Source organism: Centrocercus urophasianus, unplaced genomic scaffold, assembly GCF_019232065.1.
Source record: "Centrocercus urophasianus isolate 14NV4802_14NV808 unplaced genomic scaffold, USGS_Curo_1.0 seq_15, whole genome shotgun sequence".
Classification (NCBI taxonomy): Eukaryota; Metazoa; Chordata; class Aves; order Galliformes; family Phasianidae; genus Centrocercus; species Centrocercus urophasianus.
The window spans coordinates 36,898,000-36,917,449 of NW_024884697.1; the positions used below are offsets into that span (position 1 = coordinate 36,898,000).

The 19,450-nt window shown below is 37.2% G+C and overlaps 1 protein-coding gene across 4 annotated transcripts in view; it reads left to right on the top strand.

Annotated features, from left to right (window-relative positions):
• Positions 1–19,450, top strand: part of NAV3 (neuron navigator 3) — a 252,315-nt gene that overhangs the window by 121,954 nt on the left and 110,911 nt on the right. For all 4 annotated transcript variants that reach the window (XM_042815979.1, XM_042815980.1, XM_042815983.1 and 1 more), the window contains exons 7-9: positions 724–863; positions 7,293–8,328; positions 18,088–18,203. In XM_042815979.1, coding sequence (XP_042671913.1) covers positions 724–863; positions 7,293–8,328; positions 18,088–18,203 — 1,292 coding nt within the window. The remainder of the gene's footprint in view (positions 1–723; positions 864–7,292; positions 8,329–18,087; positions 18,204–19,450) is intronic.

Below are 19,450 nucleotides of genomic sequence, written 5' to 3' on the forward strand. Positions count from 1 at the left end.
AGAAAACAGTGCAAGCTTACACTTGCTTAAACTTGGGATATCAGTCTGCATTTTTTTCCTTTGCATAGCCACCCTGTAAGGTTCAGATGGTGGCAGCAAACACTAACAAACGAACTGCATAACCTACATTGTGTACTTGTATCAAAAAGGCATGCATTCTTCTGTAGTATTTAGGTGAAACATTTATTTTCAATACTCTTATTTGAAATTACAAGCCTGAAGAGGTAGAATTGCTAAAGACAATAGTCTTCTGGAAAATAACCAAATAAGAAAACTGAAGTACCAGCTTTTGTGTTAAACGCAGCTGTGGAGTATTGAGTACAGTTAGACAAATGAAATATGTTTCAGTTATATATTGTTGTGTTTTAATCAATTACTGTAAAATTTACTCTTGAAAAGTAACTTACTTAAATACAAGTTGATGCTGCGCTTTAATGGTCTTTTAAGGTGAATCTGTTTCAGCAATGTTAATGGCAAATGCAAAGCATCTTCTTACGTGTCTTGCGAATCTAGAAAGCATCTTTTTTTCTCTTCTGTGTGCATAAAGATAAGCTTTTATTTTCATTTGTTGAGTCTACCCAATTTGAATCCTCCTGTTTATTGTTGCTTACATAAAATCATTGGTTTTGGTCATTGGTTTTGAGTTCTGGTCTGATATTTGCATACCGCCTCTTCTATATGTCTCATTGCACACAACAAACCAGTTTCTGATTCTACTTCTAGGCTTCCAGGACCCTCAAGAGTGCCAGCTGCAGGCAGCAGTACCAAAGTTCAGGGAGCTTCCAATTTAAATCGGAGAAGCCAGAGCTTTAACAGCATTGACAAAAACAAGCCTCCACAATATGCAAATGGAAATGAAAAAGGTAAGTGGTTAAAGTTAGACAACTTACACTACGGAAGTAATACACGATGAAAAAAAAATAGCTCCTATCCACAAGGGTCAAAGAAATAAATATAATTTTTAGACTTGTGGAGGAAGCACCATGGAGTCAGCCCTCTGAATTAGGACTTGTGATTGAGTTGGGGTAGAATTTAAGAATGGAAACCTTTCAAGATGTTACTGAGTATTTCATCCCTCTTTGATAGAAAGGTCCTCGAGTGATACTTCTGAAGGGAAAATGAATCCATATTGCTTGCCTATAATCTTGGTCCATGTTCAAGTCCACTCATTCCATAGGAAGGCTGCTTGTGCTTTTCATGAGAGCTTTGCATCTGAGCGTCTAAAGGAGATGAATGTTACATATACACGAGCATATCACATATGTCTATTGTTTCAGGACCCTATGTCAGACTGAACAGAGAATTGGAAATTAGGTCAAATGTAATGAAATTTGGCAGGGATTTGAATTCAATGGTCAAGTTTTATTGCCTTCTTTAAGCATGGTTGTCTGTTTTGCAAACAAACTTCCCTTAGTCCTTCCATTTCATCAGTCCTCTGATGCTGTTTTCCTGGAAAATGTGCCTCTTCAGGCTTTATCTCAGAAATAATAATGTAAAAATTCAGCCTTCTGAGTTGTGTAACTAGTCCAGTCCTCCCCTTCTTTCTCCCTCTGTGTAATGAACAACATTTTATTCATATCTCTGGGTTAGAATACAGTTGAAAATGATACAATATACATAGTACCCATTTGCATCCTTGGGGTCTGTGGGAGGAACAAGTATGCAGTGAATGTTCTTCATCCAAGCAACAGGCAGCTATCCAGATTTTTTTTTATAAAATTCTGATGAACACAGTTTGCCCCTAGCTGTATCTGAAGATATAAAACCATTCTTTCAATAGTTACTTTTTTACTTTTACTATCAGTTGAATGTTTTAGTTAGCTCTGTAGTGCAGTTTATTTTATTAAGGATTTGTTTATTGCAAGACATACAGACTAAAACTAAAAAGAGATCAGAGAATAAACTGAGCAGACAGTTAGTTCACAAATACGATAGTGAAGTTATGAAGTAGGAGATGTGGCCGCTTGAGTGAAGGTATGTACAGCAAGTTCAGGTTTTAGAATTACTTTGTAATGTTGACATAATTTTCTATTGAAATATGTGAAAAAGTGAAATGATTCAAGGTTTGGCATGCTTGTTGCTATGATTGCTCTTGGTTCATTAGTTGAAAACTATCTTTGAACTGCTAAGGTTTACATGGCATTGCACATTTTCATGGCTTTTTGCATGATGGATTTCTTTGCTTACTCATTTCTTCACAGCAGGGGATGAGAACATTGATGAGGTTTTTAGTGAAGTCATCGCTAGCAAGAAGATAAGGGTGGCTTTGTTTGTATAAAAAGCATCCAGTTCTTTTTACAGGATATAGAAAATATAATGTTGCGTAACTAAATTAAGTATTGCATATTAGATGTTTCTATCTGCTTTCTTTTCTTCCTTTGAAAAAACAGCAAAACAGATGGAGGAATGTTGATTTTTCATGCAAATATAAGGTGAATACAGGTTTTACAATATGTGTATAAAGAACATGCTAGAGAAAATGACTGCGAGGAAAAAATGCGAGGATAGCTATATGTTTTTTTTTTCTTTTATAATACACTGACAGAACACAGGGGAATTGGTATTTCAATTCACTAAACTACTTCTTTGCCGAACTAGAAAAGTAGTTGTAGCATGATATTTTAAAAATAAAATGATTATAATGGCTATTTTTAAAATGTTACAATGAAACTTCCTAGTTTTATTAATTTTTGAGTACTTGAGAGTGTTCTGTGTTTCTGAAGAATTTTTTCTGAGACAAACCTGAACCCTCACAGTAGCAGTACTAATAATAACAAATGTCTCTTTAAAAAAAAGTGGCACTATACCTTGAAAAAATTATCTTTCCTAACATTCCAGCACACACAGTAAGCCTAGTATTTTAATTTTTGCTTCTTGATGCTTGCAGAAAGACAACTTCAGCGGGTTGTAACGGACATACAGTCCACATACACTAATTTCTGAGACTTTGATCGTATAGCAAACAACTGATTCTTCGTTAGGGCTGCATAAACTGAAGCAGAAAAGGGGATGCCATGCATTATGCAAATAGGTAATAGAACTGAGAATATACAAACCTCTTCAAGGTCAGACCACTTTTGATACTGCTTTTTTTTTTTTTTTTTTTTTTGCTGCTGTACAACTTCCTGTATGTGCTACAAGGAGATCTTAGAAAAGATGTACAGCATAAGAGTTTTTTGATCCAATTATAAGTAATACTTGAAATTTGTTCTCCTATTACGCAGTTTTCAGCTCAGTCACAGTAAGGAAAGGATATACAGGCATAGACATAAAGGAGAGTTAAAGCGGTCCAGAATAAGATGTAATAAGTGTCTGCTATGTAATGTGTCATTATTTAGTAGGTTATTTAATGTTATCTCTTCTGAATGTTGCTTAGTACGTGGTTTATACCATATGAAAGCCAAAGTCCCCTTTAGTGAAAGCAGTTTTGCTGCTCATTCAGAACAGTCCGATTTTCACTCATGGACATAATGCATTGCCATGATATAGGTAACATTATGTTATAGTGATCAAATCCAGGGGAAAAAAAAAAAGAAAAGATGCACCAAAATGATAAAGATGTCATGTGCAGAAACTTTGCAGTGGAACTTTGAGTCTTTTTCTTGCCCTGGACTTTACAGCTTTAGGATGGGTTGCAAGAAGTTATTCAGGTGACACCACATCTATGTCCTTTGGATTTAGTGAAATACAGAGGAAAAGAAAACTGGGAAAATAAAACTCTTTGAAGAAACTAATGGTTCACATAGGTAATAAGGCACAGCATTTTGAGAATAACAGCAAAATAATTCAAGGCAAATTTAACATTAAAAAAACCAAACCTACAAATATTTACACTTCAGAGCTTAGGAACACTGTCTCTGAATACTAATAAGGACCTTTATGTCACCAAAATAATTGCCTACCTTTACAAGATAAAATGTTGTTTATATATTGTCCTAAATCAATTTCAATGCTTTTCTAATTATTTTGTTCATAATGACTCTAGATCCCCATTTTCTGATGGCTGCAGATCATTATTCTGTGGTCAGTATGTGCACCCACTGCCAATTTGTTAACATGTGCTCTGGTGCACGTATGCCACCAGTGATCCCTGGTGATGTTATCCTTCTGTTCTGATAAGAGATAGCTGCTTTCTCTGGTTGGAACATGATAGCTGAACTGGCTGAAATCACTACACAGAGCTCCCATTCTGTCAGGCATCCTTACAGCTATCCCTTATAGCTTTTCCATTTTCTGTTAACCTTTCTGGTGTGAGTGACTAACATTGAGTGCTATGATCTGGGCACCTGGCATAGTGTTATTAATAAGCCTGCTGGAAACTCTATGCCTGCTCCAGTATATCTGGAAAATCACTGCCTGGCTATGCTGCAGCTGGGAGCTGTTTTCTCAGAGCCCGTCTTCCCTACTAGCACCGAATACAGCAAAGATCAGTGATGAGAAAGCAGATGAGAAGGACTGTATATTGGGTTCTGGAGCCAAGTTCACTTTCTGCAGTGCACACCTAAGGGGCTGAAGTTATGCTTTCCCAAAGGAGATTGAGCTGAGCCCCTGCAGCACAAAGCTCCCAAGCAGAATGCAGGATTGTTTTCACCAGAACTTGATTATGCCTTTCAATAATAAAGGAATGGGAACCTATACAAGAAGCCCATCTGCTTGTAAAATTTAGTGTATATAAATATGAAAATTTTGTCCTAGTTTATAGTACAAAAGCACCACAAGGTGGGGACAGATTTCATATAATGAGCAGCTAGAGCTAAATCCAATTGCTCGGAAAGCAATGAAGGATGTACAGCTTCAAGTCATACATTTGGACTAGGAGTGGATAAATCTTTCTATTCCACATCATTAATTACATGCAAATTCTCTCTATTTCTTGATAGTGTGCAGTGGAAATTTCAGATTTAATATAAAAGGCAAGTTCTCTGTTTGTACCTTTTGATGCTGTTTATGGTTTGTGACATAGGGATCAAATAAAAATCAGTGGTTCTGGAATCTGCGTGTGTTACATATGTGGCAGAACAAGCTGGTGGTGAAATAGTGAATACTTCTCTCTTTACATTTTTTTCCCCATTAGTTCAGTATTATATAGCAGGAAATATGGCAGTGCTTGTACTCTTCTTTAGAATCAGGATGCTTTCTTTTTCGGTAAAACTAACAGCCTGAAGCCAGACAAGTATTACAGAATTAATTCAAGAAAATTCAGTGACATCCTGTTGTGCTCAGATTGTTACGTCTATTCTTCATTAATTTTGCACATACTTTAGGTGAATTTTCAACTGCAGTACCACTGGGATAGCTAAATACCCCAATCCTCCTGTGCAATGAAGGCATGTTTCGTGGAAGGCAATGCATATGTGCAAGAAGGTCCTCACGCACACCCAGTCCTAGGCTATCAGCCATAGGGCTGATCCCTGATATAAATTAAGGAAGCCTGAGGGCTGTATTAATATGTAACAGCTGTTGTTCGCCCCAGGCTCTGTTCCAGGATCTGAGGCTCACCAGAAAATAGCAGGGGCCCAGCCACAGTTCCTGCCTTGGTCATGGAGTGGGGAACAGTTCTGCAGCAGCACATCTCTGTATGCATGATGCTGCCTGGAGCCAGAGAAATAAGCCATCGCCTCACCTCTCCCAAAAAATGCTCTGAGGCCACTCATGTCAGTTAATGTTTTATTGCCAATCAAATGGACCCAGCATTCAAAATATTCTTGAAATCTTCTGTGCACATGAAATACTCCAGGCAGATGGCATTTAAAACATCTATGGAAGGTGGAAGTGATTGGATTTCTGGAGTGCAATTGGCAATAGAGTTAATAAGTAGGGGCTGTTACATTTCTATTGTGTTAATAATTATTGTGCTTAGATCAGTACATTTTGTTATGTGCACATTCTATTTGTTAAAGAAAAAACAGTTCTTCTCCCGAGATGCTCGAAATCCCCCTTTTCCTGTATTATTGACCTTAAGACTTCTAGGTGAGTAGTCTAATCCATACTATGGCCTAAGGGCTGAGACTGAAAAAATGGAAATTGCACACAGCTTCAAACTGTGCTGGAGGCAGATATGTCCTTTCTGTCTTCATCTGCTGTATTATTTAGACAGGGGAGCCACAGGGTATAACTTTGTCCTCTTGTGTAAGTGAAATATCAAGCATAGTTTTTCTACTATATGAACTGTATTTCTGTTACATGTTTTGTAGTCTCATCTTAAGGTGAGCAGGACTAGGGAAGTCATCCTGCCCCTGTTGGGGCACTGGTGAGGTCTCACCTCGAGTACTGTGTTCAGTTTTTGGCACCCCAGTACAGAAAGGACATTGAGGTGCTGGAGCAGGTCCAAAGAAGGACAACAAGGCTTGTGAGGGGCTTGGAGAATGTGCCCTATGAGGAGAGACTGAAGGAACTGGGGCTGTTTAGTCTGGGGAAAAGGAGGCTGAGGGGAGACCTTATTGCTCTCTTCCAATATCTGAAAGGTGCTTACAGCAAGAGCGGGGTTGGTCTGTTCTCACTGATGACAGGATGAGGGGAAATGGCCTCAAGTTGCACCAGGGTAAGTTTAGGTTGCATATCAGGAAACAGTTCTTTACAGAAAGGGTCGTTAAGCACTGGAATAGGCTCAACAGGGAGGTTGTTGAGTCACCATCTCTGAATGTGTTTAAAAACCGTTTGGATGTGGTGCTCAGGGACATGATTTAGTGGAGGGTTGTTAGTTAGGGTAGTTTGGTTAGGTTGTGGTTGGACTCAGTGATCTTGAAGGGCTTTTCCAACCTGAGCAATTCTATGATTCTACGCTTCTATGATATATATATATATATATATATATTTAGATAAACACCAAAAATACCATCTTTCTCAGTTTTTGTTATTGTTGTTGTTTTGTTTTGTTTTGCTTTCTTCCAATGTTTGTAGCATTCTTTTTTCCTTTGTCCTTTCAGATTTTTTTATTATTAGAAACTGATTGGAATTTTTTTTCTAAAACAACTTATTAAAGATAAAATCTTTACATTGGAAGGTTTAATTTGTATAATGGGATGGTTACAAGTCAGGCATCTTCAGGCATGCTTGAGCTCATAGCAGGAAGTATTGTGCAACACCGTAATGGTGGGAAAAAAGGCATTTTGATCATATATTCTTGTGTGCTCTGTACACATGCAAAATATATTTATTAGAAATCACATTTACCTTGATTTGTGAAAGTTTTTATGTGATTGTGCTTTTTATGCTGGGGGGTATGCTGTTACCTTTAGGCAGGAGATGATGAGAGAATAATTGTACCATTGTCATTCTTTCTGTTTTTTAAGCAGATTCACCAAAAGGCCCTCACCCATCTGCAGGCATGAATGGAAATGTGCAGCATCCCACCAGCACTGGGCAGCAGCAGGTCTCTGCCATACCCTCTCCAAGTGCCAGCAAGCCTTGGCGCAGCAAATCCATGAATGTCAAACACAGCGCGACCTCGACCATGCTATCCGTGAAGCAGCCCAGTCCTGCAACCTCCCCTACTCCATCCTCAGACAGGCTTAAGCCGCCCCCTTCTGAAGGTGTGAAGCCCCCTTCATCTGGACAAAAATCTATGCTGGAAAAATTCAAGTTGGTTAATGCTAGGACTGCTCTGAGACCGCCTTTGTCACTGAGCTCAGGGCCCAGTGACAGCGGGAGAGAGGATGACGCCTTTTCAGAGTGTGGTGAGGTGGATGTGCTAAGTGGTGGGATGAACAGCAGTGGTTCCACAAGTAGCAGTCCTAAAGTATCACCGAAGTTAACTCCTCCAAAAGCTGGAAGCAAAAATCTCAGCAATAAAAAGTCTTTGCTACAGCCAAAGGACAAAGAGGAAAAGAACAGGGACAAAAACAAAGTTTGCACTGAGAAAACTGTCAAGGAAGAGAAGGACCAGGTCACTGAAACATCTACAAAGAAGAGCTCAAAAATTGCAAGCTTAATCCCAAAGGGAAGCAAGACAGCAACAGCCAAGAAGGAAAGTTTAATACCATCTTCTAGTGGGATCCCAAAACCTGGATCAAAGGTGCCAACAGCAAAGCAAAGTACTTCATCTGCATGTGTGGCAAGTAAGGAAGCTGAGAAACTGAGGACTACAAAAGGAAACCAGTCCCAACCAACACCTAAGTCCCAACTTAACGAGAAGGCTTCTCCTTCCTGTGGGCTTGCTTTTTCTGAAGGGAAAGAACCAAGCACTGCTCTCACCCCGGGGCCCTCCACAGCTCTGTCAGGCACAGCAACAAGCAGCGGCCAAAGCTCGGGGAATGGTGTTGTCCAACTTCCTCAGCAACAGCAATACAGCCACCCTAATACTGCCACAGTAGCCCCTTTCATTTATAGGTAAGGTCACTCAGGAAAATTGGTTTTGTGTTACCATTCAGAAAAGAGAGCTAAAATGGAGAACATGATGAGCTATCACACTGTCATGTTTCTTATCTCCCAGGTTCCACATGCTGTCACAGCATCACACGTTTTTCTGATATTATGTTTTAAGTAATACTGCTTCACAAAAAATTTCCCCCTGGAACACTGATTCTCTACTTTATATGAAGGCACTCCATCACAAATATTTCCCATTTAAAATTTGGGATATTTTGATTGGAAATCCAAGTCACGTTATGAATTTCCTGCTCTGTTTTTGAAAGGTCGTGGCTGAGTCAGGTTTCCAGTGAGAATATTCCTGTGTGCAGTTTAAGAATCTCAACATTTATTTGCTGATATCTGATAATGTTTGCTTAAAATACACCATTTGCTAAAAGAATCCTAAATTAAACTGCTGACGTTTTCAGAGAATATGACTTGTAGGATATTAGAAGAAAAATCATATACAAACTTCTGCAAGCGTTCGAAAGTGTTCCAGTATTTTGGGCAGAGAGAAAAGCTTGCTGGCTGTTAGCTTTTATACATGAACTAGATATAGATTAACTCCTTAGAGGCAGTTAATTTTTAGTGGTGGTGCATGATCTTTTGCTGGCCAAGGCGCTGGAACAGGGGAAAGAGCAGTTAAATGTATTGATCTGTGTCTGAATTTATTTTGCTATGTAGTAAAGCAACCAAAGGAAAATGAGAGATTTCACTGTTATACAAACCAGAAGACAGAGTAAGTGTAGAAAGACTGGCAGGCAGCTTTGAGTAATGATTTCAGATGTCAGCTATTGGAGAGCTTCAGCTACAGTTGTGGGTAAATTTAACATCTGATAAAATGACAAATATGTTATTAAACAAAATATACTGGCAGTTTTTGTTAGCAAGTATTGCTGTAGATAATCTTGGCTAAAGAATAAAGAGATGCTGAAGTAGGCTCTGAGGGAGTATATATATCATTACATACAACTAAACATAGCTTCAAAACCAATCTTGATGAGTGATAAACTGTTTTAAGTTAATTCTGAACAAAAGCAGTTCTGAAAATCACATGGGAGGGGCAAAAAGCATTATATAAGATACATTTATTCTAGTATGCAGTGGCTTGCCTCCTGAGTTTTAATTAAATGTATTACTGAGTGTACTAAATATGCAATGTTTCAGTATAGCTGGCTGGAATATTTGCAGTGAGACAGTCACTTGCAGGGTGGTACATAAGATGGCCTACATATGTGTTAGACTGCATAGATAAGGAGAGAGAAAAGGAGGCTACGCTTTGCTTTCAGATGCTTTTGTTACTTAATGGCAGTGTTGTCACAGATTTATGCCATTTCATTGCATGATGGAGAAACCTTATTGCTCTTTTAAGCTTCATCTTGATGAAAAATGTATTTGGAATTTGAAAGTGTGATATAAGTGTGCATCTTCCAGCAAAATTTTGTATTAATAATCTTCTATTTGCTTCAGACAAGCAGTAAAAGAGACTGCATTTGAAGTTAAATCTCACATGAAAATAAATTTCTCCGAGCCAAGGTCTGATCTCAGAATGCCATGAGCCCAGGGTAATAGGCCAACTTTAATGAGGTTTTTCCAATGTATATCTCTGTAACTGAAAACTGAATCTGACCCACAAATACACAGTAACTGCATTCCTTACAACTCTCAAGGGCTTTGTGATAGTACACGACAATTTCACAGAGGAATATAAATATAACCAAGGATAAAATAGTCATATTTCCAAAGTCAGCAGATTTATTTTTGAGGACAAACAGCAAGTAGAAGTGTGCACAAAGCTAGGGTACTATATTTACATTTTGTTGCTTTTAAATCTAAATGTTTTTTGAGTGATGTCAACAATTTATACCTGGAATTTTTAGGTACACTTGTTGGCTACTGGAACAGCTTTATGGATCAGTGGGGTAATAAACAATAGTTACCATTCAGACTAGCAGGCTTTTTTATAGCTAGAAAGAATGTCAAGACTCAGTGAACGTCTATTATAGTCCTTGTAAAATGTTTCAAAATAAATTAATAAAAAAGATAATGCATTTTATCCAGAAACCTGCAGAATTCATCCAACTGCAAAACACTACCGTAGTTAGTATAGGCTATCAACACAAGGCTAAATAGACAAATGCTTTTTCTGGTTTATCACTGATATCTGTGGATTCCGTATATTTGGCAATGATCAGTTATTAGCTCTGAGGATGTTAGTGTAGATTTGTGAGTAAAAGGAATTACTCCAAAGAGTTTCTTTGAGACCAGCGTGAATACTGAGTACTTGAAGGGCTATCACCGCTCATGGCTTCAAATAGAACATTTTCACTGCTAATGGGCTGAATGGGATAGAATAGGCTATTTCACTAGTAGGTGCTGAAATGATACATTGCACTGTTCGGCTTTGCACTCTTGGTGCTTGGTCACTATCTGATGCCACATTGTATTTATGCCTCTTAAACACCATGGCATGGAAATTCTTACAGGATTATTACTTCTTTTCAAAGATTAGCAACAGTAAAAACTGCAATTGACATAATCTAAATGGATGTAATTTAAATTCTTCCATCCTCATCAGAAAGTAATTATTTATTGTGAATATGTTATTTACATCTCCTTTAATGTCCTCTCTGAACTTGCCTGCAGGGTCCAATGGATTTATGACAGGCTGAAGGAAATGTAATTTGTTTGCCAGAAAGCTTGATAAGAAAGATGCAGCAGGAAAAACAACTCAAAGGAGGGTGTAAGAGATTGTATTTTTTTGAAGTAAACCAGCCCCAACTTTAAATTACACATTCTTCCATGCAGACAGAATTAGAGGAAAATGGAAATTACACCATCTGCCAGAATCCATTGGACTCATATCAAAACTGGCTGTAGAATTTGGTCATATTCATAGTGTTGCTTAAATTTCAGTTGGAGAAGAGTAATACAGAAGTTTAGTGCTTACTAGGTTATACTGAAAACAGGGAAGGAAGACACAAAACTGAAAATAATGTCTGAATCTTTGTCCTAAAATCTTAATCAAGTAACAGCTTAATTAATCAGTATTAGGAGTTCTTAGCTTTCAAATATATTGCTCAGAAGTGTAATATAACTGGTACTTTCAAACACTTTCTTGCAAAAACAAGTGCCTATTGTATGCAATTATTGCTCTATTTTTCCAAATTATGGAAAGATTATTTTGTTTCGATAAAATGAGAAACAGAACAGTCCCAGTAGTAACGCAAATATTAGCTTACTCCATAATGTAAATGCTTAGTTGACATAAATCATCTCAAACCCACAAGAAGTATGTGAAAGGATTGCAATTAGCACTTGCTGTGGACTTGCTAAAATACTAACGGAAATTTTTTTCAGTAAAGCGTCAAGTTCTATCACATGAACGGTCACTTAGTTTTATTTTACTGATTCCTGTAGTAACTGCTGATTAGAATACAGAATTTGAAGTGCTCAAATCCCAGAGGCTGCAGTGCTCAGGAAGTATTTAGTGCCTTACATTCTGAAGGTTTAGAAGCTGCAGAAGAGAATTAGCCAACTGCTCATCATCCTGTTGTGAATTGATTAAATGTCACTCTTTCAGGTAAATTTGTCAGTTAATGATGGACACATATGAAAGAACCTTCGGTACTGTCTGAATTGAGACCACTCAGAATTGCTATTTCAATAGCAAAAGGATGAAGCTGATGATTTCAGCAGCCTAGTATAGAGAAGATGGAGACAGACTCTTCTTCAAAATGCAGGATGATAGAATGAGAGGTAGCATGCAAGTTACAACAGGGGAAACACTGATTCAATCTGAGAAAAATATTTTCACCATGAAGGTGACGAGAATTTATCAGGTTGCCCATAGAGGTTGTGGAAGCTTTGTCCTCAGAAAGGGCTTAATCAAATGAAGCAGTGAGCAACTTCGTGTGACTGGATCTGTTTTGAGCAGAACACTGAATGAGATGGCTTCTAGACCATCTTTCTGATCTAAATTATAATTTGGAGAGGACTAAAGTGTTCACTGTACGAAGAGAAAATAAACATAATAAAGAAACACGTTACCAGGTACTAAAATCTTCCCATCTCCTTTCCTATATGATAATTGAAACAATTGTATTACCAGACCATAGCTTCAAGGGCACATAGGAACTGCATAGCTATGACAGATGGAAAGGAGGATATAATCTGGTTGCACTTCTGGAGGCACAGTGAAATTCAATTCCAGTTGCTTTTTCAGGATGTTTTTGTACCAGCTTAAGGAAATAATTAAACTACTCTTCAAAGATCTTGAAAACACAGCACCTGCAGGGCTTGTAGGAACCATATTTGTGTCCACGTTTAGTGACTTGAAGTCATAGACTGTGGAGTTAGAATTAACTTTTTCTAAAGGATGTTTTATCAGATAATCGTGTTTGTTAATAATAGGTTGTGCTGGTAAGCATATTGCAACTCTTAAAAATACGATGACTCAAATTTATACTGCAGTGCTTTGTTGATGTCTATTAGTTACACTGCTGCTGTGAAATTAAAGCAACAGTCACTACCAATATTTCTCAGTCATAGGTAGCACTAAACATTGCCATATAACATCAGTGTTTAGAAAAATCCTCCCATTTTCTCATGCTTGATTTTCAACTAATTGTGCAAGAAAAGTTTCCAGTGTAGAGGAGTTGGCTTCAAAGGTAGAAAGGAGGGTAGCAGGGGAATAAATCATTTAAGCACATACTTGATTACTAAGTTAAAACATTAGCCTGATAACTTAGTTTCCCACTGTTTACGAGCTGAAGTTATTCTTTCACATGTCGTACAGATTTCTCCCTTTGACTGAATAATCAGTAAAATGTAGTAGGCCAAAAATGATATTCTGAGTCCTGTTTGGTCTTCTGTCACTGGCAGCCCTGTAAGCCTTTATCATATAGCAACTATGCTTCATCTTAAACTAGATATCCTCACTACTCCAATGGGAGGTTTCCTTCAGTAATTCCTTCGTCTCACTGTTAGAAATTAGTTACAAACAACACAAATCAGAATGCCTCAATTTATTATTTTGTCAATGTTATCCTTTAGCTTAAAAAATTGTCTTTCCTCTCTTGAATTTGTTATCACTCTTTTTAAATGCATCAGAGAATAAGCTTATCCCCATTCTTGTCTTCTGTAAGGCTAAACCAAATTATCTCTTTTGTTTTCTCTGAGAGTTTCTTCCTTCCCATGATCGTCCAAGCAGCCGTTCTCTGCAGCTGTTCCCAATTTAACTCACATGTCTTGAACATGGGTGATCAAACTACTCATATTCCAGATGTGGTCCTGCCAGTTTGTTACACTCACAGCAATACACATTCAAGACAGCTGCAGCTCAGAGAGCTGTTGAGGGAAAAAAAAAAAAAGAAAAGAAAAGCAGCACGTTAATCTGATATCATGTGAAATGTGAAGCAGTAACCAAACAAATCTTTGATGTTATCTGTGTTTATTAAAGGTTGGCTATTTTGTTAGAGACAGGAAATCACTGACTGTGTTAAAGACAGATTATTAAGTAGTGTTTTAAATTCTGTCCTTAATTACTTTTGTACACAATCATTTTAATCAAACTGAATGAACTTGTGCAGGTGTGATTGAGAACAGAGTTTGTCCCATTAAGCATGTCTTAATCTCTACAAATAGGTAACATGTATTTCAGTGAGTTAGGGATAAACTTATTCTGATTGCCACGATTAAAATAGAAAGCAGATTGTCTTGATTTCATGATGCCTGCTTAAATGAACCTAAACTGCAGATACATAGCATTGGAAGAAGTGTCAACAGGGTGTTTTGAAAAAACTGAAAGTCTTCCTTGATGACAAGAGAGATGCAAGTATTATTTTTTAAAGGCAGTGGGCTACAAATAGGTAGATGATACAGGTCCATTCATTAAGATCCCTGTCTAATTTTAGTGAAAATATATTTTATTTACTGTTTGCTTGCCTGGAGAATGATGTGTGCTGCAGTACTGCAGAGGATATTTGAGTCATTCATACGATTAATATGACCCACAGAAAGAATTAACAGCCAGGAATACAGGGGAAAGCAACTCTGGCAATTTCACCTTCCTCTTTTTTTTTTTTTTTTTTTTTTTTTTTTTTTTTTTTTTTTAAATAAACCACGATGATTGAACTAAGCAAAGAGGCATCTACATCAGTAATCCAAAGTATCACACCTTGTGATTGGCTTTGAGGAAAACAAACTTGATGTTTCAGGTGCCCTGTCCATACCTGGACCTCATTGTTTCCCAGGAGATGCATGGTTTTGCTTGGAAGCCTTTTACCACTAGACCATCTTCAACCCAGGTGGTCTAAACTTAGCTCCAGAAAAAAGATAGGGCCTTGGCCATCTTACACCAAAAAGGGCTGCTGTGGAAGTGCTGGCTGTTGGCAAGATAGGTGGAGGCCTGTTAGAGAAAGACCTGTTGGTTAGGCCCTGTCCACAGGTTCCTCCTTGGGTTACTCAAGTACTGTCCTTGAGCAGGTGCTTTTTGGCCCAACACTTCCACTGGCAAATAACTACCTTTCTTATGTAAGCAGAACTTCAACTGTTCAAAATCCATAGTCCTCTGTAGAATTTCTGCTGTCACTTTGAATAATTAGAATCACTGATGTTTTTACTAAATCGAACATTAAATTGATGAATATAGTCAGTAAAGCAGTTTCTTTGTAATGTGTTTTCTATCAAATCAAATTTATTTTACATCATATTTGAGCTTTCAAGTCTGAAGTAAGATAAAAGAAATGTTTCATGCTTCTTAGATCTGTTATTTCAGGCTGCCTGTGAAGTTAAGAAAACCTCATTGCATTTACATTTGGTTTGTGTTTCTATGGTCTTTCTAGAAATTAAATCAAACATTTTTTAATTATTGGTGTTATGTGATATTACTTCTTCAGTATTTTTAGCTTGAGACTAGATTTTGATGCTATTTTTTATGTCAGAAACTGGATTTTGTGCTGTGGTTCATCCCACCAATTGGATTCTAAAATTTGAAATGGGAATCTTTGCAAGTATCTCTTCTCATGGCATTTTTTTTAACATCTCCTGATTATGGCTGTATCAGGTATTTGAAAATGAGGAAAACAAACAAACAAACAAATATGAAGAACAGAAATCATAGAATCATAGAATCATAGAATCACAAGGTTGGAAACCGCCTATAAGATCATCCAGTCCAACCGTCTCCTCATCACCATTGCCACCACTAGTACTAAACCATATCACGCAGCACGTCGTCCAGACAATGTGCTTTAATTGCTTTTTGGTATAACTCTGGAAGATTTGATTTGACCTGAGTTGAACAAGTGAAAACTTTTACACATTGTCATATTAGGTGAATAGATGCTCTCATTCTGAAGTTTTCTTTACTTACCTCACTCTTTACTTATCTGTGCTCTTTTACCTATAGGGGAATCCAACCCTTTTAACATGAGCAAATATATACCATATAGTCAGTAGTGATTTTTGTATTAGTCTTTGTTGACTGTACAGACAATGCTATCTGACAGAGGGTAGTCCAAATCACTGAAGTTCTGTGCTTATCTTTCTCCCCATTCTCTAGATTGAGAAGTGCAAATGTTGGATACTGGTGTCTAGTGAGGATCCAGATCGATTAATCCCTTTTTTAGTTACAGAAAGGCAAATAATTAAGAATAGATCCTTTCAATCCTCTCTTAGAAAATAGCGTACATAAGGCTCTTGGTCAGTCAGAGAGGGGTTTACATCCCCTGTCTGGGCTAATGCAGCGATTGATGGAAGAACAGTTACACAATCAGGCATGCAATGCCATAAGGTCAGAAGGTGAAAAAGGTCCTTTTCCACTTCTACACAGAAGTGGACTGATGTGAAGTCCATATACATTTACAGATGTGGCTAGAAATGTTTGAACTGTTCTCAGCTAGCTGAGGGCCCTTAGTGCAAGACCAATAGAAGCCTGCACGTTTCTAGTGTTCCTCTTAATGTCAGCCTTTCTCTGTCTCTAGTGCTTGTAGCATAGTTTTTTGAGGTTAATGAAAAGAGTGCAGAACATTTTGATTATCTTTACTATTATTGTAAGTGTCTTTTTCTGAGATATTATTTTGGGCTGACCTTTTGTCCTGGGCTGATCCAGCACTATGTGTCATCATAAAGCCCAGACAGAGCTTTCATGATCTGTCAAAGTTACATTCAGTGAAAGTAGATGTGTCCCTCTTTCATTTTGATGATTTGAAGCAAGACAGGAAAGCAGGTGGGGCTGTGGGATTTCAGTTTATTACTGAGATCACTGTCCTCACACAGTAGATGTAAAATCACATTCACGGTCAATAGAATTCTGCAGCTTCTTGCTGCATATGTGTTTCCAGTAGTGTGAAAAGGGAAATAGTAGACAAGAAGCAAAAACTGTTTTTGGAGTACTGTTGTTTATTTCCCAAATCTCCAAAGTGCAGAAAGAGATAAGGAGTGCACATTTCTGTTTTTAAGGTCAGAGTTAAATGACTGAAAGGATTACAATCAACAGATCTCAGCATGACAGAACTTGCTCCATTGTGTATGCATATATCTGTTCCCTCAGTCATTGCCATGAATTACTGAAAAAATCTGTGCAATATGTAATGAAGAAAACATTAACAAGAAGGTAATTTTATGACACAAATTGTCATAGAATTATTTTGAGTGATAAGTTAAATGCTTGTGTGTTGATAGTTTAGTTAGTCATTAGAAACACAGTTGTGAATTTTAAGACTTGAGCTATAAATGTAATGCTTTAAAATTGAGATATAAATATTTCACCAGTCTTTCAAGGAATCAGAAGACTGAGTGTGTTATTCGTGTCAGAAAAACTGGAGAAAATTCAGTGGTAACTGAAGAATGTTTTCCATTTTATTTTGAGAAGTAGCTGGTATTATCTTTAGATGCATTCTTTCACTGTATACAAATGTGGTACAGGTTGCTATTTAATGTCATCATGATTGAATAGCACGTGGGTAGGAGAGATCACAGAATCACAGAACAGCTTAGGTTGGAAGGGACCTTGAAGATCATCTAGTTATGCTAGAGTTCTTCATTAGGAACAGATATAATTGTTATGTTCTATATTATAATCTATGCATTAGTGTATTCTTGCTACTTACAATTATGCAGTGGCAAATAACTGTATCCACTGTATCCAAAGTGTACCCATTATAGTTTAGCATTGATATCCACAGAAATATGCCATCACAGAAAATGTGGGCTATGTATTAGTAAGTAAATGGAATCACTTTTTATTATTCCATTTCCCCAGTTATATAAGGAGCATTATTGAAAGAAGCTGCACATGGATTTAAATATCTAAGCCAGATTTCCATTCCGTTCTTGCCTAAGCTTCTTCACACATGGCCTATCTCACTTAGTATTTCAGCAATGAAATACAAGTTTTCATTTCCCTTATATATGTCTTACCATGTGACTTAACAGATTTAAATGGATTTTGCCTATATCTGGTTGACTCCTGCGAAGAAAAAGTAAGGAAACAAAATGGTTCCAAACTTCTCAGCTTAAGCTCTTGAGTTGTTTTTGAAGAGACAGAGTTGCAAATTTGTCTAACTGGAGTCAAACTAATTCAGTAAGAATGTGACATTCATGGTTTTTTTCTCCGTATGTCTTTACCTAGGATGTATATAGAGATATAATTTTAGTTTGAGCTGCAGCCACTGTTTGTTTCCATTGATATCTGTACGACAGATGATAATAATCCATCTTCTTGCTTGTTTTCAGAACTCTTTCAGAAAATGACAGTACCTCTTTACCACCTGCTGATTCCTGCACCAGTCCTACTAAAATGGATTTGTCATTCAGTAAGACTGCCAAACAGTGCCTAGAGGAGATATCTGGTAAGTGACAAAAAGTCAGAAAAAGCCTCAATTTTGGAATTCTGTGCTTCTTTGTTTATATATTTTTTTTTCTTGCCAGGAGCTTTACAGCTCACTGAAATAGTATTTCTGACTTCTATTCATGAGTGGCTTTAAGTATATAGAAAATTTGGATCATACACAGTTACTGTTTCACATGCAAAACAGAACAAAATAGAACAGTTCAATTGGAAAGGACCTTCAAATATCACTATGACCTCTTCAGGACTATCCAAGCATGAATTAAAGCATGTTACTGAGGGCATTGTCCAAATGTCTCTTGGACATTGATGGGCATGGGGCCTCAACGACCTCTCTAGGAAGCCTGTTCCAGCATTCAACCATCCTCATCATAAAGGATTTTTTCCTTCTGTCTTATCTGAACCTCCCCTGCCACCCACAAATTCTGTCATTGGTTACCAGTTCCTTGACTGAACTGATTCCTTCTGTTCTGTTCTGCTCCTTCATCGTTGCAGAAAATGGACTTTCATAAGTGAGGGTTCCGAGTCATTGTTACTTTTAGAGTCATACTGAATGATTCAGAACAGCCATGGGAATTATACTTCAGGATGTTTGATATCATGTTGCATTTAAGACCTTCAAATTAAGTCATAACACCAGAATTGAAACATTAATGACAGAAGAGGATATTTTTCTTTTTTAAATGAATAATAATGAATTTATTTAATAAATAAGAAAATGAACAAGTCCTTATTATTGTACCTGTATTTTAAGTTACTGCTAGAACTAATCTGGTACAGGTTCTGTTCTGCAATTCCTTGTAAAACTGGAGTAAAGGCTTTATTTCCCTTGTTAGGTTACAAATGTGAGGGATTTTTTTTTTTTTTTTAAAATCATATTGGAATAGCTCCTTTGAAGTCAACAGAGACCGATTGATTTACATTAGCCCATGATCTGTCCATGACTGCCTACAGATGCAAAAGCAATGTGTGTCATAGCTGACTTCTTCATCGGGACTGAAGTGCATTGCAGACTTGTGTGGGAGTACTTTCAAAAGGACTCTTTGACAGAGTTGTTCTTTTTTTTTTTTTTTTCTTTTCCCTCTAATCAGCATTTTTATTCTCAGTATCCCTTTTACAAGAATAAAAGGTGAAATCCTGTCCCTGTGGATTCAATTTTAGTTTTGCCATTTTACTCCAAATTTTTAACACTCGAATAAATTTAGAGCGAGTCATTCATTTCTTACACAGGATATAAGTCACTTTAAA